This window comes from Podarcis pityusensis (assembly GCF_964106645.2).
Source record: "Podarcis pityusensis genome assembly, chromosome: 2".
In the NCBI taxonomy this organism is placed as follows: domain Eukaryota; kingdom Metazoa; phylum Chordata; class Lepidosauria; order Squamata; family Lacertidae; genus Podarcis; species Podarcis pityusensis.
Window position 1 is genome coordinate 72,819,375 of NC_138029.1, and position 24,137 is coordinate 72,843,511.

At 45.6% G+C, this 24,137-nt stretch overlaps 1 protein-coding gene across 4 annotated transcripts in view; it reads left to right on the forward strand.

Annotated features, from left to right (window-relative positions):
- The window catches only part of BSN (bassoon presynaptic cytomatrix protein), a 196,539-nt gene that overhangs the window by 154,130 nt on the left and 18,272 nt on the right, over window positions 1-24,137 (forward strand). For all 4 annotated transcript variants that reach the window (XM_080996376.1, XM_080996375.1, XM_080996378.1 and 1 more), the window contains exons 4-5: window positions 3,471-3,899; window positions 9,231-16,082. In XM_080996376.1, the coding sequence (XP_080852502.1) occupies window positions 3,471-3,899; window positions 9,231-16,082 (7,281 nt within the window). The remainder of the gene's footprint in view (window positions 1-3,470; window positions 3,900-9,230; window positions 16,083-24,137) is intronic.

Sequence of the window (24,137 nt, forward strand, 5' to 3'; positions counted from 1 at the left end):
AGCTAGAATCAGCAGCTTGGGTTTAGATTTCCAATAGCAGTCAGAAACAAGCATCTGTGAATATTTTGTGTTTTTATCTTGTATTTTTACGCTGTGATAAATAAATACAGTGGTATATCAGTTTAAGAACAGCCCTGTTTAAGAACTATTCAGTTTACAAACTCTGCAGAACCGGAAGTAGTGTCCCGGTTTGCAAACTTTACCTCGGTCTAAGAACAGAATAGTGGAAGAGCACCGGTGGTGGGAGGCCTCATTAGGGAAAGCACACCTCGGTTTAAGAATGGTTTCGGTTTAAGAACGGACCTGGAACGGATTAAGTTTGTAAACCAAGGTACTACAGTAAATATTTTCCATGTGTGTAAGCAAGTTGAGGTTGAGCCGAAACGAAGTAGGGGAAATTGTTTTCTCCTGTCACCTAGGGCTAGATGGGCAGTCAAACATCTGAAGGTATCACACGGTGACAATGGTGGTTTTAGGGTATATTCCATTAACATGTTGTTTCCTGTGTAGTTACTTCACTTGCTTAATGTATGCTTCCATCCAGTTACCTGTCTTCTTCCTATTTCCACCCCCACCCCTTTAGCTGCATTGGGATATTTGAGCTGAGCCTTAGCATTGACCTGAATAAAGGAAAGAGCCTGTTACATTAATTATATAGTCCCCGAGGAGAATGAATGCAGCAGGATTTTCAAAATGACGCTCTCATCATTTTAACTGTGCATTTACCTTCCCACATGCCAGGGTGATGGCAGGAAATGGCTTGTGTTATGTTCTCAACAGATTTGCCACAGAATCTCAGGGACGCCCAAGCATGGTTTCAGCCTTACTCTTTATCTATTTATCCGGTTAGTTAAAATGCTCAGTGTACCATTTCTAAATCACAGGAGTATGAAAGAAAGAACAGAAGCCCCGTATCAAAAGGCATAAGCCTATACATATCCATAAATAAACATGACAGGCATCCAGTCCACTGCTGCCTTTTCAGTATGAGAAAACTGAAAAGAGTACGGCAAGCCCTGCGTGGAGGGGAAACAGATACAAACAGATTGTAAGGGAGGACAAACAGGAGGAGAGTATCTGTCCTGGATCAACATCCTACAGTCCAGTGTGTTTCCTTGTGAGGCCCACCATATCTTATGAGGTGGATGTGGCTTCCCTTCTGTAGTTCCATATGCCTCACACATCACAGTCAAAGAACTGGCTTATTGGTTAAAGTGAACATATAAACACACTGTCCCATTGCCTTTTCACTTCTTCCTTGGGATTGCCAGCTCACAATGCTGCAGTAAAGACTGGTGGAAAATTACATCCATCTAACTATTAAAGGGATTGGATTGGAGACTCCTCAGGGCCTAGACTCAGAAAAAAATAGGCTACCTAACTCCCCAGTCCATAGTCCCACAATCCATTTTCTCAGGCCTCTCTTTTTTCCCTCAGGTTCATGTAGTACTCTCTATTAATTGCACACTTTTCCTGTGGTTAAAATGCACGAGGGTCCAAAGTGAGCCTTGCAGAATGCCATGCCATGTGAGGAGCAATATTCTGCCAGAACCATCCTCTGGCCCATCAGGCAAGAGTGGAACTACTGGAAGCTAGTCCAGAAGGATTCTGTGGTCATTGGTACTGAATACCTCAGTATGTGGTGTACCAGAAGGTGTCATATGAAGTCAGATATGTATGAGAGAAATATATGGTTGTAAAATGAAATCTTGAGGTTGGAAAGGGCATGTTAATATTAATGTTGGGGACACAAACATCATTATGTTTCTCCAACCCTCCTATAGCTCATCATCCAGCAGACTTAAAAAGCCCTCATTATAGAGAATCATCCTCTTGGTAAAATACAGTTTAGCTTCTGCATTTCAGAGCTAAAAATAAAAGAACAAGAGAAGAATTTCAGCTGTTATGCATGCAGCAGATGCACTGCACACAAGGGAGCCATTATGAGTGGAATAAGTGAATGCAATTAACAGCGCTGAAGTGACTAAGCATTCCATATAAAATCACTATGGATCAAAGTGAAGCTACTTGTGCATTTGAAATGGCATCTTTAGCAACAGGAAACACAATACCAAGTAATTTTTCTTAATTTTAGGACATGGAGGGGGTTCCCTCCCCCATGTATTATTCTGAAAAATTATGCCTTGTCTACTACATGTTTTCAGAGAAAGACATTGCATAGAACCTCGTGATTTTAAGCTGTTTCTGTTGAGGGACAAGGAGCTGATTTCATATTAATACTATCTCTTTGATCACTGTGGTGTTTCAGTTAACTTGTTGAGATACATCTTGAATTTGACATGGTGAAAATGTTAAGCAAACATTTGGATCCCCAACTAATATCCAAACAATAACTTTTGCAAATGCATATATATTGGATGGAGATAAAGCAGTTGTGAAATGCTGCCTTTCTCCATTACAAAGAGAAATCACAGCCTGCCAGACACGTGGACATTGATAGCACCTTCCACAGAAGCAACCACTGTGATGCAAACAAGAAGAACCCAGAAACTGAGAGGCTGCAATGTTCCCCATAGATGGCTATTTGAAAGCCCTTTTGCTTCTATCTGCAAATAGCCATCCTTTTGAATTATCTATCAAAAGTGGGGAAAGGGTAGTCAGTGCAGTGTAGTGTAGTGTCCAGGCAGCTTCTTTGGGAGGTTTCCCTGTTGGGGTTTTTCATACTGCTGTGGATATGCTGTAACTGGATGCAGAGCTGATCTGAATCTTAAACTTTGTCATGGTGGTACGGGCAGAGATGGAGGAGGTTGTGGGAAGTATTCTTTGGCTCTCAGTTGAGTTTGATGTGTTTTAACACGCACCGTCTCTTTTGTTGTCATAATGCCAAGCTAACAATGCCACTGCTCATCTTTGGCTCTTCCATTGGAAATGCACCAGTGTAATATTATGACAACATATATCTGCTGTTATGCTGATGTACTCACAGCGATCCTGGGAGGCTGGTCAATGTTAATCCCATTTTAGAGATGGATAATTGAGGCGGCCACACTCTGACTTGCCCAAGGCTACCTGTCCATGACTGAGTTATAATTTGAACATCTAAGGCTGGGGGAAGGGTTGTAGGTTTGCATGCAGAAGGTCCAACATTCATTTCCCCAGCATCTCCAGGTAAGGCTGGGAATGTTGCGTGTCTGAAACCCTAGAGAACTGCTGCTAACTAAGCTTGATGGATCAACGGCCTATCTGTCCAAGGCTGTAATCTTATGTGCACTGACCTGGGAGTTAGCCCTACTGAATTCAATAGGATTTACATCAGTCCATTAGACCATGGCAGTTTGGGGGTTACAGCAAAATCTGCTTTCCTCCACATAATGTAAAGTGGAAATAATTATGTTTACCTCAGAGAGAAGGAAGTATGTTGCATTCCATAGGAGAGGTATCTTCATGCTGATCTTGAATGAAATGTGGATTTCATTCCTGGTTTGTTTGTTTCTTCCATTTTATTTCAGAAAAATGAATGGCTGTGTTTGAACTGCCAAACTCAGAGGCTGCTAGAAGGAAGCCTAGGAGACCCTGCTCCAATGCCACTGCCTGCTCCAAAGCAACAGCCAACTGGATCCCCTCGACACCAACCCGGAGGAATTGGTCAGCAACAGAGAGGAGCTCCTCAGCAACCTGAAATGTCAGCTCCTCACGACAGGCACCTTTCACAAGCAAACCATCTCAGGACTTCAGAACCGAGCAAATTACCAACCGCTGTCCAAGACAGAAAGCCTCCTGCTCCATCAGAAGGAAAGCCACTGCCCAAACTACCCGAAGAGCCTCCCAAAGCTTCTGAAAGTCCATTGCCAAAGGGGAAAACTATGGCCACAAAACCAGAAGCGGATATCAAAGATAGCACGACCGTATCCGAGTCTCAGAAAACACGAGAACAGGAGGTAAGCATCGCTCCACTGGACACAATGGTTTAGTTATAAGAGGTTTCTTTTGAGTAGCTGATACCAAACCTAAAAGCCAACAGGAGGCAGTTTATTAAAGTGTTTTTAGCTGGCAGTCAGGCAGGGGATGATAGAGACATGGTCTGCTATCCAACAGGCCTCTTCGCACAAATGCACCATATTTGCAGAAGTCTCTTTTTGGGTTTTTTCCCCCTTGCTAAGATTTGTTCCTCCACTTCATTGCTTGCTATTTTTAAAAACATCCCTGGGTTTTCGAAACACCAATGCCTCGAAGCATAACTGGATTGAACATATACTAGTTTCAAAAATGTATGGAGTTAATTTCAAGAGTCTTCTTAATCAATTAATGGAGAAAGCATGATTATTTTTGGGTGACATTATACTTTAACATCAACAACATAGGCTACTGTAACTGTAACAACATAGGCTTTTGTGTGGTAATCAGAAGCACATCACCAGGTGAGGTGGAACTGAAGGTGCCAAGATGGTGGGGAGGTCAGCACAGTGCAAACTCATTGGCAGAGCCAATGTGGTGCTCCTGCTGGTGCGTTTGCATCTACCCACTGCCTCCTCCTCTGCCTCCAAATAAGCCACAGTGGGTCACCTGCCAGAAGCCTGTGTAGTGGCTCTACCCTAGCTGGCAAGTTTCTTCTAGTTGTAATGCTTTAGTCCAAATGCAAGAACTGCAGGACATGAAGGTGCTTGTTATTTGTCTCCAGCATCTTTCATAAGTGTACCTCCTATGCACAGAGAGGTTTCACCTATCACAGCACTGTTTGTTTGTGGGGCCAAGCACAGTAGTCCGGTGACCCTCCTGGGTAGTTTGTAATAGCAGAAATGACAAGAGTGTTTGTTTATGCACAGTGATGTAAGGCATGTTTTACAGAGAAGACCTTTCAGAGAGTCTTTTTTCTTCCTTCTGACCCTAGTGTAATGCCTTTGCAGCCTTAGGTTCAAACTACATGTTACACTCATATGTATGTAGCTGCATCCTAATAGACCTCTTTATGTTTTAAAAGCAGCTTTTGTGTGGGTGTGTGGCGGGGGTTATCTAGCAAAAGCTGGTAGGAGTCAAAATGGCTACCTGTGAATCACATTTGCACCTGTGAAGTCAGTGTCTGTTCCTTTTTAATAGCATTCGCTATTGGGTAATAATAGGGGTTACCGAGAACTAGCAGAGTTTAGCAGAGAGAATGAAAGTGCCAGCAGAGGAGGTGGAGTGTTAGGTGCCACCTGCACAGTGTGAGGCTAATTGTGAGATGCTCCAGAGAAAAAACAAAGGTGAAATTGAGTGCTTGAGGGATAACTGAAAAGCTCTTGCTAGCAGAAGAAGCAGAAAGATGGAAAGAAGGAGGAGAGTGCAGAGGGCAAGGCCCCAATACTCAGCATCAGAATGTCATTTCGATGTTTCCGCTTTCCCCTCTCCTGGCCCCTCCCAGGACGGACAGCAAAGATACTTCCCAGAGGACTTCACAGCAAGCTGGTGTTTCTGCTGTTCTTTATGCAGACTCTTTTTGCTTCTGTTTTTAATCAATTGTTCACATTGACTAATTTCAGTTTACTACAGCTGAAGGATCTGCCTTCTGCCGGGAGCCAGTGTGGTGTAGTGGTTACGAGCGGTAGTCTCCTAATCTGGTGAACTGGGTTCGATTCCCCGCTCCTCCACCTGCAGCTGCTGGGTGACCTTGGGCCAGTCACACTTCTCTGAAGTCTCTCAGCCCCACTCACCTCACAGAGTGTTTGTTGTGGGGGAGGAAGGGAAAGGAGAATGTTAGCCGCTTTGAGACTCCTGAAGGGGAGTGAAAGGCGGGATATCAAATCCAAACTCCTCTTCTTCTTCTTCTTCTTCTTCTTCTTCTTCTTCTTCTTCTCAGCCCCCCTGAACTGCAAGTAGGGAGTAAGCATTAGCCTAGATGACATTTAACACTAATTTGGTTAGGGCTTTGTAGGAATCTCCAGTTATGCAATACCAATCCTGCTGCCAATGCTTTGATTGGGGTATTGATTAAAAACACACTTTTATTTGTGCCACTGTCCCTTGCTTCAATCTCTTGGGCTTTCTCTGCAAAATTGTCAACCCCTGAAATTAAACTCCACAGAGTGGTTGCTGCCTCCAGAGACACTGATTAGCTGGTCTTTTGTCCTCTCTTGTTATTTTGTCACCTGGTCTTGGCATCTGAAGTGCAGGAATTAAGATCTTCAGCCTCTTGCTATTCAGGGCATGAATAAAATTCCCTTCTTGATCTCAAATTCTAATTATAAGTTCCACAAGTTCTGTGTGAAGATTTAAAATATTCACTGCTGTATGTGGGATTTCAGTCACCATAAACTTTACTGGAGCCCTGGGAATAAACATAACGCTTAGCTGAACTGCAGCAACATTTCTGAAATGCCCTTTTCGACGCATTTTTGCTGTAAGGAATTTGTAGAAAAGAATGGAGGTGGAGTTTGTGCCCCACAATCACAATGCCTTCTTTATCAAACAAAGACAAATGTCCATCAGGTATTTGCATGGGTGGAGCACAAGGTGGAGCAAGACTGCGAAGGAGCAGAAGGGTAAGTATTTTTAGGGGGGGGCAGAATATGGAGCAGGATCCTCACTTCTGCTCTATTTATAGAGGCTGGCAGCCTGCAGGAAGCTGCTGAATTACTGGGGCAGAAGAGGCTCATTATATTTTATCCTAGGCATGAGCAAAGAAACCCTTAAGAGAGAGTGAGCAAAGGTGGGTGGTGTGAAAGGAAGAGGAAAGCTAATATTGAGTGATGCATATTTTTAGTTTTGAAGAAGCCTACTTTTCCAGCTCTTTGGGCAAATGTTTGGTTTGGTTTTGGGAGGAGGTGTCAGATCATGACTGGCTTGTGGCAGCTTTTGCCAAACACCTATTTAAAAAAACCTAACTCTGTAGTTGCTTGAAAAAAGTATATTGCTTCCAAATTACTCTAATTCTTTGGCATAAGAAGCCTCAGACTGCCAGCAGTTAGTCAGGAATGTCAGGTCCTGTCCTGATTATATCATGGCCCCATTGCCCAAATGCTCTGCACCCTATCCAGGAGAATTACATCCTTTTATATATTAAAAAAAACCTCCTCTGAAAAATTTTGAATGCAATTTCCCTTTTACCCATTATTTTATGGAGAATGGTTGAAAGAAATGCAGGAGAAATTGTAATCACAGGACTAGAACCAACAATGGCAGCTTAATTTATTTGCCACACCAAGAAATTAACAGTGTTGTTAACAGTGCCACATCACTTTATAGTATATTAAAGATATTTAAATACTCCAATAGCCATTCTTCCACACCAGAGAATAATGGTCTTTTGACAGCTGGCTGTCAAGTTTGGGATATTTTTTTTACAATATTCTTGACAATTAATCTTCCAGCCCACATTTGAAGAGGTACACACCAAGCAAGTATTTGAACAAATAGAGCTGAAATAGAGCTGTACACACAAATTGGGTAGTTGCTGGGGTCACGAACAATGGTGATCCAAACTTCCCTACAAATGTTCACCAATCTGCAGATTTGTACATGAAAAATAGTCAACTTAGGCATTAATTTTGAAAATAGTGCTTATTAACAACTGTTGGCCATGATAGCTGTATGGAAACTCCATGTTCAGAGGTCCTGTACCTCTGAGAACCAGGTGCTGAGGCCATTACAATCATACCTGACTTGTGAGCTTTCGGAGGGCCTTCCTGGCTGTTGTTGGTAATACATTACTGGACTAGATAAACCTTGGCCTGGTCCAGCAAGGTAATTCTTGCAGTCTTAACTTGTAGGATTTCAAGGTTTGTGCTCCTTCTTATTGCAAAAGGAACATTTATATTTTTGCTAGACTTCAGGCTACAAAAAATGCTAGAGCATACAACTTTGGAGCCAACCAGCCTTGGGCAAACCAGATGGTCCTTTTTAAAAGGAAAGGAACCAGCCAATAAGACACTGTCATCTTAGCCCCTGGGTTGACAACAAGAGAGCACAGATTTACAAAACTGCAGAGCCAGCTATTTGGATTTTACAAATGTTTTGTTTGTTCCTAGGGACTTGCTGAAATCCAGACCTGTCAGAAGCAAACAGATGCAGTAAGGCTTAGCATGTTGAAGACTTGGGCTACACTTAGACATAATTTAATTTTTAAAGAAATATCTAAGTGTATAGCATGAAATAATAAAGGTGTTTTTTTTTTAAGAAAGAGATGTAAATTGATCATAATCAGTGCTGTTTTTCTAGAAAAAGAGGTGCTGGAACTCACCATGCCCACCTGAGAGGTTTTGGAACTGAGTTCTGGCGAGTTCTGGCTGGGGGAAAAAGCCCTGATCATAGTTAATGAATGACAATCAGAGCAATCAGAATAATTCTGATTTTGTTAACACAGAGTTGAGGGGAATCACATTTTCCTAGCAGCAAAATGTTTCAATTTGGGTTCTGGGAAAATATATTGTTTCTCAAAACCAGAAGTGCTTCCTGGAAGAATGACATCTGCAACAAATGACTAAGAGCTGTTCATTTATTAGATTGTAAATGGATTGCGTGAAAGGTCCTGTCCGTCTTGCTTTACTGTCATGAACTTGGCAAGAAGGAATTTTTAATTAAATGCATCATGCAATGATACTTCTTTCATGTTAATTTGCAAGGGTGCCGGATTTTTGTTTCTAAACTTGATAGCTTTGCTTACATTCTTTGACATCTGAGTATTGAGAGAGAGGGTGGGGTGCAAGCTTAAAAATAAATTACCGGTACTTCAGAAGGTCGGCGGTTCGAATCCCCGTGATGGGGTGAGCTCCCGTTGCTTGGTCCCTGCTCCTGCCAACCTAGCAGTTCGAAAGCACGTCAAAGTACAAGTAGATAAATAGGTACCGCTCCGGCGGGAAGGTAAATGGCATTTCCGTGCGCTGCTCTGGTTCGCCAGAAGTGGCTTAGTCATGCTGGCCATATGACCTGGAAGCTGTACGCCGGCTCCCTCAGCCAATAAAGCGAGATGAGCGCCGCAACCCCAGAGTTGGTCACGACTGGACCTAATGGTCAGGGGTCCCTTTACCTTTTTACTTGCTTATGACTCCTGAGTTTAGGAGCCCTTCCCTTCTTAATTTTTAAAATTATTATTAAAGTGAGGGATAACACTTTTGTTACTTGCTAAATTGTGGCTATTGTGTTGTAGTTTTTTTTTCCTTCAAATTTTTATGTCCCTTCATGATGTCCAAGTTAATTATAGCTCAGGATTTCTGCAAGCCTATGTGATAAACTGGGTTGTGCTCATAAAAGTCTCTTTTAATGGCATCTAATGGAATTTGTTTTCTCTTCTTTTGTAGGAATCCAGTAAGCCTTATCCACCAGACCTGTCTCGTAGCCCTCAAAGCTTGAGTGACACTGGCTACTCATCTGATGGCATATCCAGTTCCCAGAGTGAGATCACGGGCTTAGTGCAGCAAGAAGGAGAACAACTAAACGAAACCGGAATTGTAGAGCCGAGCCCTCCAAGTCCTTCGGAACTCACTAAGCTGGAAAGCAGCATGCGGCCCCTACTGGAGTCCAAGGGGCTGGCTCAGGAGCCAACAGACAGAGGTAAAACATACCATGAATTACGAGAGGAGCAGAGGGAAAGGCAGAGGCCACGGTCCCTTTCTATCACCCCAGAAGCCTTTGATTCTGATGAGGAGCTAGAAGATATCATGGAAGAAGATGAAGACTCTCTAGAATGGGAGAACCAGAAGGAGCAGAGGGACAGCATGGAATCTTCAGATGACTTCGGCAGCAAGCTACGCCACGACTACGTGGAGGACAGCAGCGAAGGAGAGTTCTCCATCGTACCAACAAGGCAGAAAAGCAAAGAACCTGCAATGACTGACGAAGAGTTCATGAGAAGGCAACTCCTGGAGATGAGCGCAGAGGAAGATAACCTGGAGGAGGAGGAGGAATACGATCGTGTAAAATATAGCGTTGCAAAAAACGGGCACAAGCCTGACTCGGAGAAAAGCAGGGAGGCCGCCTTATCCAAGAGACGCCTGCCTCACAGCTCCGGCAGCATATATGAGGAGGAAAGAAAAGAGCTGGAAAGTACTGAGGGGGAAGACATGGCTGCATCTCAGGGAGGTTTGCGGCGTTTCAAAACCATTGAGTTAAACAGCACTAACAACTATGGCAGAGACATGGAGATCAGCCAAGAGGCAGACATCAGCTTGGACAGAGAACCTGAACTGGAGATGGAAAGCCTGACGGGATCCCCAGAAGACAGGTCAAGAGGCGAATATTCTTCCACCTTGCCAGCAACAACACCCAGTTACACATCAGGAACCTCCCCCACCTCCATCTCTTCCCTGGAGGAGGACAGCGATAGCAGCCCTAGTCGCAGGCAGAGGCTGGAAGAGGTCAAGCAGCAAAGGAAAGCCCGGCATCGCTCCCACGGACCTCTGCTGCCAACCATAGAAGATTCTTCCGAGGAAGAAGAGCTGCGGGAGGAGGAGGAGCTCTTGCGAGAACAGGAAAAAATGCGAGAGGTAGAACAGCAGCGCATCCGAAGCACGGCTCGGAAAACAAAGAGAGATAAAGAAGAGCTGAGGGCACAGAGGAGGAGGGAAAGGTCTAAAACGCCACCCAGCAATCTGTCTCCCATTGAAGATGCATCACCCACCGAGGAACTGCGTCAGGCTGCAGAGATGGAGGAACTGCACAGATCTTCCTGTTCGGAATATTCTCCTTCCATTGACTCCGAGGCAGAGGGGTTTGATGTCATTGCCTCCAAGCTGTACAAGTCTGGCAGCGAGTACAACCTCCCAACATTTATGTCCCTCTATTCTCCAACAGAAAAAACTGCTGGCTCTGGTTACCCCTCCAACAAGCCCCTGAAAAGTGCGGAAGAAGCTTATGAAGAGATGATGAGGAAGGCAGAAATGTTTCAGAAGCAGCAACCATCCCAGCAAAGCGTCTCCTACAGCAACACCTTCCAGCAAGTGGGCTATCGTGGTTCAGAAGGCCAAAATAATTTCGAATACCAATACATAGATGATTACAGCTATGACGGCCGGAATTTAGACTCCTCTCAAGCAGACTATCAGAATGAACTTTCCAAATCTGGGGCAGTTTATGAAGAAATCCTTCAGACATCACAGAATATCTCCAGGATGCATCAATCCTCTTCTCTGGATTTGACCCTTGAACAGGAAGTAAAGAAGAAAGGGAGAGAAGATGCTTATCAAGAAAAGCAGTTTCTGAATGCAGAGAGTGCTTATGAAAGTGGCCCACTCACTCCTGGGACAAGCCCAACCCAGTTGTCTGCTCCTGTCTCCTTTTCCTCCACTGAAAGCAGCGCAGGCAGAATAATCCCTGATGTTCGAGTCACTCAGCATTTTGCAAAGGAGAGTCAGGAGCAGCCAAAGCTTCATAGCTCACCCACAGCACCTAGTTCAGTTTCAAAGAGCGTAACAACGCCCTACACGTATGCTAAAGGAACTAGCACCGTCACCACTGTTGTTTCCAGTCCTGCAAGTGCACCACGAATCTATAGCTCTCCGACTTCTCTGAGTGGCTCAGACGCACCATCCGTGTCCACTACTAGCCGAAGTTATACTCAAACAAAAGTAACAGCCAGCTATGGTTGTCAAACAGAAAATATTTCCAGGGTCAGGAGCGTTGCAGAGATTAGTGGGCCATCAGCAAGAGAAAAACTCCAAAGCATGACTGACAAGTCCACTGGACCCATGTCGACACCTAAAACATATTCCTACTTCAAAAGCTCAAGCCCACCACTTTCCCCTTCTTCTCCTACTCAGAGCCCAACTCATTCTGTTCCTAGAGCTGGGGTGCCACCCAGTTCAGGGATGGGGGTTAAATCAACTGCAGAGTTTTCCACCCAAACCCATAGCCCGGTTCTCGCCTACGATGCCCCCACGACTACCGCTATGTCAACCTCTTCTCCAATGGTAGCTCAAGGAACACAAACTCCTTACCGATCGAGTTCCCCTCGCCTTGCTCGGCAACAATCATCACAAGAATCTCCCTGTATGGTCATCACATTAGCAGCGGATGCAGCCATTCAGACCAAGCCGATTGGCGTAAGTTCCTCCATTTCACCAGCCTCCTCTCCAACTCGGCAAGGCCGCCAGCATAGCTACAGTCAGACAGTAATCCATGCAGCGCAACTCCAACAAGAGCAGCTGCAGTCCACTTACACGAAGACCCAATCAGCTCTCGAAAGAGCCTCTGCTCCTAGTGCTGCAATGCAGAAAGTGCAAACAACTGCTGCTGACAGCATGCCTGGTGTGTATAGCTGGGGAACGCTGCCTGCAGAGAACATTTCTTTGTGTCGGATATCATCAATACCTGGGACATCCAGAGTAGAACCTGGACCCAGACCAGTTGGTAGTAATATTGTGGACCTGCGGACTGCAATAAAGTCAGCTCCAATCATTATAACAGACCAAGGGATGGATCTCACATCCCTAGCTACAGAGAGCAGAAAATACTGCCTCACTATGGACCAGTCACCGAGTCGGCAGTCCAGCACCATCCAACCCTTAATTATCAACCTTAATGCCCAGGAACAGCCCCACGCTATCATAAGCACAGCCACCACAGTCAGCATCACTGTTGCATCTTCCATGCTTGTGTCTCAGCCAAAGCATCCTGCGGTCTATGGAGACCCTTTCCAGAACAGAGTGGACTTTGGTCAAGGGACGGGGAGTCCTGTCTGCCTGACACACATTAAGCAGGTAGAACAAGCAGTTCAGACTGGTACTTTCAGAGGAGTTGGTAGCGGCACTGGAATTTCTGCTTCTGCAGGCCGTCCAGAAGCCGCAGGTCCACAGCAAGCGAAATTTGCAAGATACAATTTGCCCAACCAGATGACATCCTTGATGAAAAAAGATGCCCTGATCAGTCAGACCAACAATGCACAGAATATTGTGAGTGCCATTCCCAGACCGTTTCCTCAGGACCAAAGTTCAGAGGTGTATAGAGGGATCCCAGTGGAACTGAAAACTCAGACACCCCCAGTCACCATTGGGACTAAGAAATCCCAGGTTATGATGGTGCAGATGGATGATATTGCAGCAGGCCCTGTCACCAAACTCATCAAAGAGGAACCTCCTCCCAATGCCTTGGATCTCACAGGGATGAAGCCTGAAAGTCAAATAGCATGCTGTGACGTAGTGTACAAATTTCCCTTTGGAGGCAGCTGCACTGGGGCTTTTAACCCTTCTTCCAAGGTGCCAGAGAAAAATGTTGGGGATGCAGCAAGCGCCGACAAGCCTAGTGGCCAGTACTATGGCAGCAGAGAACAGGAGGTGGCAGAGGCATATCCTTATCGAGAACAAGCAGCACCAGGGCCTAATCCGTACGAGGAGCACAGGTTCTACCATCATGGCCTGTTTGGGAGACTGTATTCCTCAATGTCAGATACAAACCTTTCTGAAATGGGCTTGAACTATTACCCAGTTAAGGGAGGGCAGCCCTTCAATGCTCCTGCTGGGGATTCCGCTGTGGATCTGACCACCATGAAACCTCCATACAGCCACAGCTTCACCGAGGGAGGCTACATGGGGCACGGAATGCAGTACGGCTCTTTCTCTGACCTCAGGCAGCCGAGTGACTTGCTGAGCCATTCCTACCCAATGCGGAGATATAGCTCGGCCTCCAATATCTACTCTGACTACAGGTATTCGCTAAGAGGGGATCTGGCAAATTTCCAGGAAGCCAGCCTGGCTCATTATAGCGCCACAACAGCCCGAGAAATCAGCCGAATGTGTGCAGCACTCAACTCTATGGACCAGTACGGTGGACGGCATACGAACAACTCAGATCTTCTCCAATATGGACAGTATGGGCCAGGAGGGGGCGGAGGCATCTCGGCCCAGCAGGGTGCCATGAAATCAAACATGATGTACAAGCCAAATTTCCCAGAGTCTGGCCAAGGCTATGGAAACCTAGCCCAGTACAACCTCTCCAGACTTGGAGCTGTCAGACAGGGACTCCCTTCCACAGCCACCGTCCGAGCTGCTGATGGCATGATTTATTCAACCATCAACACACCAATCGCATCAACTCTCCCCATCACTACCCAGCCAGCTTCTGTGCTGCGCCCCATGCTCCGAGGCCTATATAGACCCTATGCCCCAGGCAGTATCACAGCTGTCCCTCTGGCCAGCTTGACCAGAGTGCCTCTAGTTGCTCCCAGGATCCCCCTTGCATCCCAAGGTCTGTATCGTTATCCAGTGCCCAGCAGACTCCCAGCGGCTCCCACATCTTCAGTAATGGAAACACCAATGTATTTGGGGAAGCCTGTTAGCACCACTGCAGCCAGCACTGCTGCCAGTAGCGTAAGCCCAGCACCAGTTTCCAAGCCCTCGGCTCCGACTGCTGTCGCCTTGCAAAGGCCAGAGCAGAAAGGCAGAGAGGAGGCTGCTGCAGTGACTTCTGGGGTGCAGAGTACTGTCAGGGATGCCAGCCAAGGACAGCAGCAGCAACAGCAGCAGCCACCGCCACCGCCGCCTCCACCACCACCACCACCACCACCAACCCAGAAACAGGCCGAAGCTACCCAGCCCAGCATTGCCAGCAAAGCAGCCACAGAAAGGGAAGAAAAGGAGAAGGAGGAAGAGAGGCAGAGGAAGCAGCAGGAGCACATCCTCCAGATTGAGAGGGAGAGAGTCGAGCTGGAGAAACTGAGGCAGATGAGGCTGCACGAGGAGCTGGAGCGGGAGCGAGTGGAGTTGCAGAGGCACAGAGAGAAGGAGCAGCTGCTGATGCACAGGGAGATCCAGGAGCTGCAGTCCATAAAGCACCAGGTCCTGCAACAGCAGCAGGAGGAGCGCCAAGTCCAGTTTGTGCTGCAGCGGGAGCAGCTGGCCCAGCAGCGCTTGCAGCTGGAGCAGATCCAGCAATTGCAGCAGCAGCTGCAGCACCAACTGGAGGAGCAGAAGAGGCAGAAGAGCACCTTCCCTCCTGTCTGTGACCCTTCGGGGAGGCTCCCTCCCCAGGCCGCGTCAGAGATCACCATAGAAATGCAGCGGACCCTTGCTCAAAATGGGCAATACTGGCCACCCATGAACCAAGCATTTATAGCTACTGCGGCCCCAGGGCAAGACGGGCAAGGGCAGCCTCGCTACCCTGGACTCCAGAGGCCTCTCACCAACTCAGCCTCTGAAATGTCCCTGCAGACGGAAGACCAGTGGGAAGCCGGTCGGGGGATCAAGAAGAGGAACTCCATGCCGCGCCTCCGGGATGCTTATGACAAGGAGCCAGGCCACGAGCCATATGTTGCCGTGAAGAAGATCACAGACAGCAGTGTGCAGACGGATGAGGAAGATGGGGAGGAGCGCTTCTATGCATCCCGCCGCCGGCGGACCCGGCGCAGCACTGACTGCAGTGTGCAGACTGACGAGGAAGACAATGGCGAGTGGGAGCAGCCCGTGCGGCGCCGGCGCTCCCGCTTTTCGCGGCACTCAGACTCCAACGCAGAAAGCAAGCCAGACTCTTCGGCCAAAGGCACGGCTAGCATAGCGATCCAGACCATCAGTGACTGCTCTGTGCAAACCGAACCTGACCAGCTCCACCGAGTGTCCCCTTCCATCCACATCACCACCCCTGACCCCAAGGTGGAGATCGTGAAATACATTTCTGCCCCCGAGAAGACCCAGCGAGGAGAGAGCCTGGCTTGCCAGACGGAGCCGGAAGCGCAGCCACAGCCAGGCATCGTGATCCCCCAGCTCACTGTGCCTACGACGATTACGCCTTACTCCTCCAACATCCAGATCGTAAGCACAGGCCCCCTGGATCCCCATTCGGTCCGACAGCAGGCCTTGGGGAAGAAGAAGCCCGACCCACTTGAAATTGGCTACCAATCCCACCTGCCGACAGATTCCTTGTCTCAGCTGGTGACCCGTCAGCCTCCCAAGTCCCCCCAAGTGCTCTACTCCCCAGTCTCGCCCCTGTCCCCACATCGGCTGCTAGAGTCTTCCTTCACAACCAGCGAGAGGCTCAACAAGGCCCACGTGACCCCGCAGAAGCACTTCACAGCCGACACCACCCAGCGCCAGCAGACCCTACCTCGCCCCATCAAAACCATGCAGCGGTCCTTATCTGACCCCAAGCCCATCAGCCCAACATCAGAGGAGTCTGCAAAAGACAGGTTCTCCTTGTATCAGCACGCGTTGCTTCCTGGTAGCCAGGTAAGATTGCCGCTTGTCTGATAAGTAAGAGAAGTCTGATGATATTTCTGCTTTTCTGTTTAAAGGCCCCCGCTTATCACGTAATCACTGTATGCAGCAGGAATGAAGGAGAGCTGCTTTAAAGTCCCCGTGAAGATAAGACAACAGGCTTATTGGTCACAGCTGGTCCCTCACTCTCCATGTAAAGCTTGTTTTGCAACTTTCTTCACAGACATGCAAGTCAAATGCATGATGCTCTTAATCATGCTCCTCTCCTTCAAGCAGAGTGCCCACATTTTTAAACCCAAAAAATTGCTAAAATAAGATAAAACCATGAAGACACTGAAAATAATTATAAAATTGCTTTAAGGATTGGTGAGGTAGTGGACATTGACCAGTAAGTACCCACTGCAGCCAGGGGCATAGGAAGGGGGGGGCGGTCCGCCCCGGATCTCATCCCTGACAAGGGTATCAAAATCCCCCCTGGGCAGATCACCACCATGCTGATCGCCCCCCTGGGCGGATCGCTACTGTGCCAATCTGCCCCCCAGGTGGATTGCCGCCATGCCACTCGCCCCTAGGTGCACGGCATGGGTCCGGGTCCCCAAGCGACTAGCTCTGCTGCTGACTGCAGCCTGCTTTCACTTGACATGCTGAAAATTTCCAGAACCACTTTTTCAGAGTTCATTTCAAGACATTGAAAGGTTTATGCATTTTCTATACAGCAAAGGCACTTCCAAACCACCTTCACTATACTTAAAATGATTCCTCTGTCTTAACCTTTGAGAAATGTATTCCCTCTTACTGGATGTTAATGTGTGGTTTGTATATAAGGCATGAATATATATACAAAGTCCAGGCTATCTGAAAAACTGTATTCCCTCATACGAACCTTCCCAGGTTCTGAGATCTTTAGGTGAGGCCCTTCTCTTGGTCCTGCCACCCTCACAGGTATGCTTGGTGGGGATGCGAGAGAGGGCCTTTGGAAATCCCTCCCTGCAGAAGTTATTATGCCTCCCTCCATGTTGTCCTTCCACTGGCAAGTGAATACCTTCTTATTCCAACAGGCTTTGGGGAACTGTCGGCTTTTATGAAAGGGCAGGTGCTGTTTTTATTATAATTAGCTGTATGTTTTTAATAGATCTCTGATAGATGGATGGGTAGATAGATATTTAATATCATTAATGTTTAATTGGTTTTAATTATTGTATTTTTTTCTATGCTTTTGGCTATTCTTATTTTGTCCGTAAGCCGCCTTGAGTCCCTGTCAGGGAAACAGGCAGGGTATGAATACATTTATTATTATTATACCCCACAGCGTGAAAGAATCCACTGCTACTCCTTATGTTCCCAGTATGATATCAGATACTAGAACATCTTCAGGCAATCTACAGACATCTTAAAGAGAGGACCATCACATCTCACTCATACAACATTGCAGATTGGCATCCTGGTCTTCAGGAGCAAAGTCTAGTTTTGAATTGCACAGCATCCTTACTGAATTTGTGCAAGAAATACATAATGAACTCCATTCCTAACATATTTTGTATATAAAGTCTTGTGCTTTTATTATACTTCTCAGCTTTTCCTACCTACCAACTGCAGCAATTCTTCTCATATAGGATTGCATTATGTCTACCCTCTTACAGCAATCTCTTTTGCTTCGTCTTTAATATATGTTTGATACTCCGTGGTGTGGTTCAGTATCAGCAAGATACTGAACACACCCAAGTCCAAAATAGCAAGTGCTCCCTTTTCTGCATCCTAAAAACCCATGCAAGCGGAGAAGCTGTGTGTTCTCTCTTGTGCCATCTAGTGGCAATAAAGAAAAATAGCCTTTTGTGCTTTGGGAAAAACATGTTGTTAGCTGCTAAGGAACTCCTACGTGGCATCTCAGAGGAACTTTCCCTTCATTAGTACATATGAAAACAAGACATCCATGTGGGAATTGTCATGAGATCTTTCGCTTTAGTACCTGCCAGGACAGCTGCGCAAGGGGAAATCGTATCCCATTCCCTAAAATGTCCATCAACTCACCTTCGTCAGTCATATCCTTTTCTACACAGACATAAGAAATCTATATTTTGGAAAGCTGATAAATTGCAATGGAAAGGTGCTTCCAGACATTGGGGGGTGGGCTGTTAATCTAGGAAGCATTCTAATTTTCTGGCTCTAGCAGGCTGTACATCTGTATTCTTGCTCTGTCAAGCTCTTGTGGTAGGCAACACAGGTTTTCCAGATAGTCTTAACATTACAGTTTGCAGCTGTGAGAAACCAGTACAAGTGCTAATAAATGTTTTCTATTGCAAAGTGGTCCCAGTCAATAAACCTGCTGTTATGTTTTGAACTAATTGCAGTTTTTAAACGACCTTCAAGTGCAGTCCCCAGTACAGAACATTGCAGTAGTTTAAAAAAAGACTGTGCCAAAATCAAGAACAACTATCTCTGGCTTATCTTTGTGTCACTGAGACCACTTGGGCCACTATGGATAAGACTAAATCTAATAGCACCCCCAGACTACAGGCCTGATTCTTAAGGGGGAGTGCAACCGCATCCAGAACAGGCAACATAGCATCTCCCATGGCAGACAGACTAGAATACTGTACATACCACACCCCAAATTTATGGGTGACTTCCCTCAGATGTTAACAGCATGGGGACAGAATGAAACCTGGCAGAACACCAGAGACAGAGCTGCAGTCCCCAGCACCACCTTCTGAAATACTATGGAAAAAAGTCCCCCCAATCTTGACTTCAGACAGCCTTTCCAGAAACATACCATGATTGATTATATTGATAGCTGCTGAGAGGCCCAGGAAAATTGACAGGGTTTTGCAGTATCCCAACCCTACACCCTGAGTTCGTTCCTCAGGACAACCAATGCTATTTCAATGACAAAACCAGGTCAGAAAAAGGATTCGGGTGGGTCCAAAGAATTTGTGTCATCCAAGAATGTCTGCAGTTGCACTTAAGCAGCTTTCCCCTAATGGGAATGTTTGTGACCAGCTAACAGAGGGGGGGAAAGTCTTGTGGACACAAAGGAGCCTTCTTAGGGAATGACCATGTAACCATTGTCTTCAAGGTAATCAGGATTGCACACACACCCCTCTTTTCATGGAACATTTATCACTTCCTGGAGCCAACTGGTCAAACACTCTCCTGCTTGATATAGTAAGCAAGATGGTCGTACCAAACAGGTAATTGGCTCCGGTCCTTGTCTCAGCAATTGAAAGTCATTTCATGAAAAAGGAATAGATGGCACTCTGGATGTATTCATTGCAGATCCACAAGAATGCAGAGTGCAGGTTGCCACAGATGCAAGCAATTTTATCCTCAGAGTACTTAGTAGATGAGTGATAACAGACATCCAAGGACTTATCCCATCAACTTATGTCCCAGTACCTCTGTTTTCTCCCTCTCCTGCATGCTTTAGACTCACACAGTGTCATTTTGAAACACCAGCTGTATTTACTTGGCTTTTTGTGTCTGTAAGTTTCAGTGTTGCATATATCTGAGCAGACACTGAACAGGACAAAGAGATATTAGTTGGGGACTTTTGGCCTGTGAATCTAATTAGGCCTGCCAGACCATTTTGGCCAAGCCATGGCCATCTGCCCAGCACCTGATGTCATATATATCACATCAGGTGTGGGGCAGATAAAAACGCAATGGGGGTTTGCAAGGCACATTGAAGCCCCAGCTGTTAGGTGGTTGTTGGGGCTTCAAATCACCACCTAGGGATCTCTACAAGCATCGACAATCAACTGGTTGTGGGTGCCTGAAGTGCACAGCCAACAATCAGCTGATTGTTGGGAATCCAAAGCACATCTCTTACAAACAGCAGGGATTGGCTGCACTAGGGAAGTCCCCATTGGGAAATCCATAGTGCAGCTGAGGAGGCTAGAGGAAACAGTGTGGATTCAAAATGCTGGCGGAAGCACTAAAAAATGAGGATTTATCCCTCTGCAAAGAAAGTGGTTTGGATTCAGAGTCCTTCATCCAGCTCTTTGAATCCAATTATTTCTTCTGGAGAGAGAGAAATGTTCAGCTTTCAATCTTTCTCTTTCTCTCTCCAGAGGAAACAGCTTGATAAACTTAGGGCTAACATGCTAATTCCTACATGCTTCCCATGTAGGAATTTTGTAGTGTTTGAAGTGCCCTGCAATAGTCATGAAAAGCATTTGACAGTTAGACTTCTGGAATGACAACTGTCCAGAATAGGCTTGCATATATGTCAGCCATGAGTTGTATTTGGATTTTTAAGGTGTTTTCTTGCCTGACTTGAAGATACTGCCTCAGTGTGTGAACTGATCATGATGCTCTTGGGCAAATTCTACTGATGAAACGAGTGCTGTTTACATTTTTGATGCAGCATAACGTCTTAATATATTCCTCCCTTGTCAGTCTTTGGGAGGTGTTCCTCAGTGCAACTGGAGGATTGCCTAAAGCAATGATATCAAAGTTTTGCCATTATTTCTCCATGTCTACTCTGCACACCTCTCTGCATATCCAATATTCCATGCTGTAGAATAACCTTTTCTGCAGGAGAATTTCCCCAGCAGGTAGACTTGGACATTTCCATTTGATTAACGTTCCAACAATGAATATTTTAAAAGGCTGGACTTGGATTACACCTTGGTGTGTGCACATACACAGTCATTTACAGATGCACTCTCAGTGCATCTCCCTGTACACAGTGCTAATATCTTCAGTTTCTTGATTAACAGGCTGGGGCCCAGGTTGACAAAAAGCCCTCATTCCCTGAACACCCTCTCTCCAACCCACTTAGCAAAAGATGGAGTCCTCCTGGGTGCCAAAAAATAGCTGAAGGCTGTATTCTGTATTACATAACGGTTGCTTTAATTTTGGCATTTTCCTAGAACACTAGCACTAATTGCAGCATCAGTAAGAACACAATAGTTGGTTAGACGAAGGGTCCCTCTAGAAGAGTTTTTGGATTTGATATCCCGCTTTATCACTACCCGAAGGAGTCTCAAAGCGGCTAACATTCTCCTTTCCCTTCCTCCCCCACAACAAACACTCTGTGAGGTGAGTGGGGCTGAGAGACTTCAGAGAAGTGTGACTAGCCCAAGGTCACCCAGCAGCTGCATGTGGAGGAGCGGAGATGCGAACCCGGTTCACCAGATTACGAGTCTACCGCTCTTAACCACTACACCACCCTGGCTCTCTCTGTTAGATGCTTCTAGGAGACCCGCCTGCAGCCTCCCCCATTGCTTCCTCCCTCTGCCCCCAGGAACTGGTATTCAGAGGTTCCATTTATTTACCATGACTGATAGCTGTTGATAGCCTTATCCTCCGTAAACCTGTCTAATCCTCTTTTAAAGTCATCACAACATCTTGCGGCAACAAATTCCATAAGCTCATTATGTGCTGTTTGAAAAAGTACTTTCTTTTGTCTGTCCTGAATCTTATCACCAATTAATGTAAATAGTGACCCTGAATTCTAGTTGGAAGGTTTTTAGTTGGTTGGTTTTTAGTTATTCTCTCTAGACTATTCAAAATGTTTTTCTCCAGTACAACTTCTACAATATCCCTCTTGTTCACCTGTAAAAGCCTCAACTGCTTTAACCTTCCATGGTAGGGAAGGTGCTATACACTCATCATTGTGTGCCCTCTTTCAGCATTTGCTCCAGCTCTACAATATTCTTTACATATTCAAATACGGTTGTATTACAGCTTTGTACCAAACCATCACAATGAAGTGATGTTTTCCACCCGGCATATAGGTGGGTGGAATTTTTTCTCTCAGTGTTTATCACTTTTCCATTTTCAGTTAACGTAACTTGCCATTTTGTTTTGCCTATTCACTCAGTTTGCGGACATCCTTCAGGACAGGAGTAGGGACTCTGTCAAGAGTTCAACCGTGAGGGAGAGGTCAGCTTGGCCAGCACACTCCCCGCAGGAAATGCACTAGGGAAGCACCACCCAGCAGGACTGAACTCTCTGCTCATCAGCTGATGAGAGGGGTGTTAAATCCTGCTGTTTTGACTGTATACCAGTTCCCTGTGGGGACCTGGTGGGCACAGCCAATGCAGAATTCAACCTCGCCCATCAGCTGATTGGCAGGTGGAAGTGCTTTGGGGGAAATTGGAGGTCAAATTGGACCCCCTAGTAGGCCAAGATTGGCCTGTCGGCTATAGGATCCCTTTCCCTGCTTAAGGAGCTCTTCTCATTCTACCTCAAGCCCCATTCTGATTGATATCATCCAAAAACTTGGCCACCTTACGACTTACTCCTTGACCTGATGTAAATAAGTTAAATCGCATTGGTTTCTATACATATCCTTGAGGGACTCCACTGCTTTCTTCTGTCTATTGTGAATACTGTCAATTTGTTTATTCCTGTCTTATGATGCCTCTTCTTTAACCAATTATCATGAGAGGACCCTGAACAAAGGTTAGACTAATAGATTTGTAATTTCCTGATTTTCTGCCAGCTTTAAAAAGTTGATACAGGATTATTTTAAGGAAATTGAGTTTTAATGACAAAGGTCATATTTTAATTGGATGATCAACGATTTCATATTGGGTGTGTGGCATCTGGTGACTTTTCTGTGGTCAATTAGCCATAGACCTTCATCTCTTGCCATCTCTAATGAATACTAGTTCCTGTATCTTCCACAGTGAATTCGTCCAGCTTCTCAGTAATCTTCCTATTCTCATTCAGCAATTCTTTCACACCACTTTTGTCTTAACAATCTGACAGCTCCCCAGGCTAGTTTCCTCATTCTAAAGGATCAAAATAAAGCTGTATAGTTTTGAACAATATCTCCCTCAAATTTTATTCACTTGGTTTATTGTCATTGGTTTATTGTTTTACCAGAGTTTAAGCTCTTTTTGTTTTCCCAATTTGGACAAGGCATCCATTTTCTAAAAGAAAGCTTCTTCCTTTTACTGTTTCCTTGAAGTCTGCTCATTAACTAGGTGGGCATCTTCCTGGCTTTGTTTATTCCTTTCTAATCTGCTGTATAGATTTTATCTGAGCTTCTAGTACAGTATGTTTCATTAGCTTCCAAGTGTTCTGAAGACATCTGACTCTCCCTTTCAACTTCCTTTTAACTAATCCCCTCATTTATTAGGTTTCTTCCGTCAATAACATTATGATTGGCATTCTGGTATTCTGACACTATTCTCATCTTGCTTTTGCCTTCAGGCTTTACACTTGGGACTTCAAGTACTGCAGGATAGTTATTTATTGTTTGATGAACAGCTTGTGTTTGTTAGCTGACAGAATAAAAGATTAGTACCTCTCTGTGTATCAGCTACTAGCTGAGGATGCATAGTGGTAGTGATGTGTAAAATGTTCATGAACTTCAATATTTTCATGCAAAAACCGTCATTTCAAAGGGTCCACAACTTCCCCTTTATTTCCATTTCAAGATTATTTTCATGCTTCTTCCACAGCTCTCCCCCACCACCTCCACTTCAGCTCAGCACTACATGATGTACTTTAATAGGTTAGACACACATGAGAGATGACACATTTTACAAATGATGCAGACTCAAACTCTTGGCAGATTCATTTGACTCCTCCACGCTGTCATTTATCCTGGGTCACTACTGAAATTCTGTTGATTTCACCAGCACTAGACCTACCTCTACAGTATAAACACTTCTGATTGACATATGCACTGAGAATGTGTGGAACTCACCTAGGTATAGTCTGCTATTGTTTAGGGCACTACAAATTGTATGCAGTAAAAAAGGGAGAAATTTCCTCGTTCTTCAGCGTGTGGCTTCAAAGCTGCAGCCTGTTTTATGTGCTGTTCAGTTCTTCTTGGAGCTGCTACTGCAGGATCTGCCGCAATTCTCTCTCCTTCTCTATTGACATCCTGCAGCTGAGGAGTGAGAGAAATCCCTGAAAATCAACTGCTTTGACAGGCCAAGATAGCAATGACACTTAGGTCTAAGAGTGTTCCTTGTCAGCTCTAGAATCTGGAAGAACCAGCTGATACCCACTGATACTTGCTGCCCAAATTTCAGCGGCAGAAATCTCCCTTCTGCAATTGCTGCTGGAGCTGTTGCATGGCTTTTAAAAGACAATTACCTAAGATGA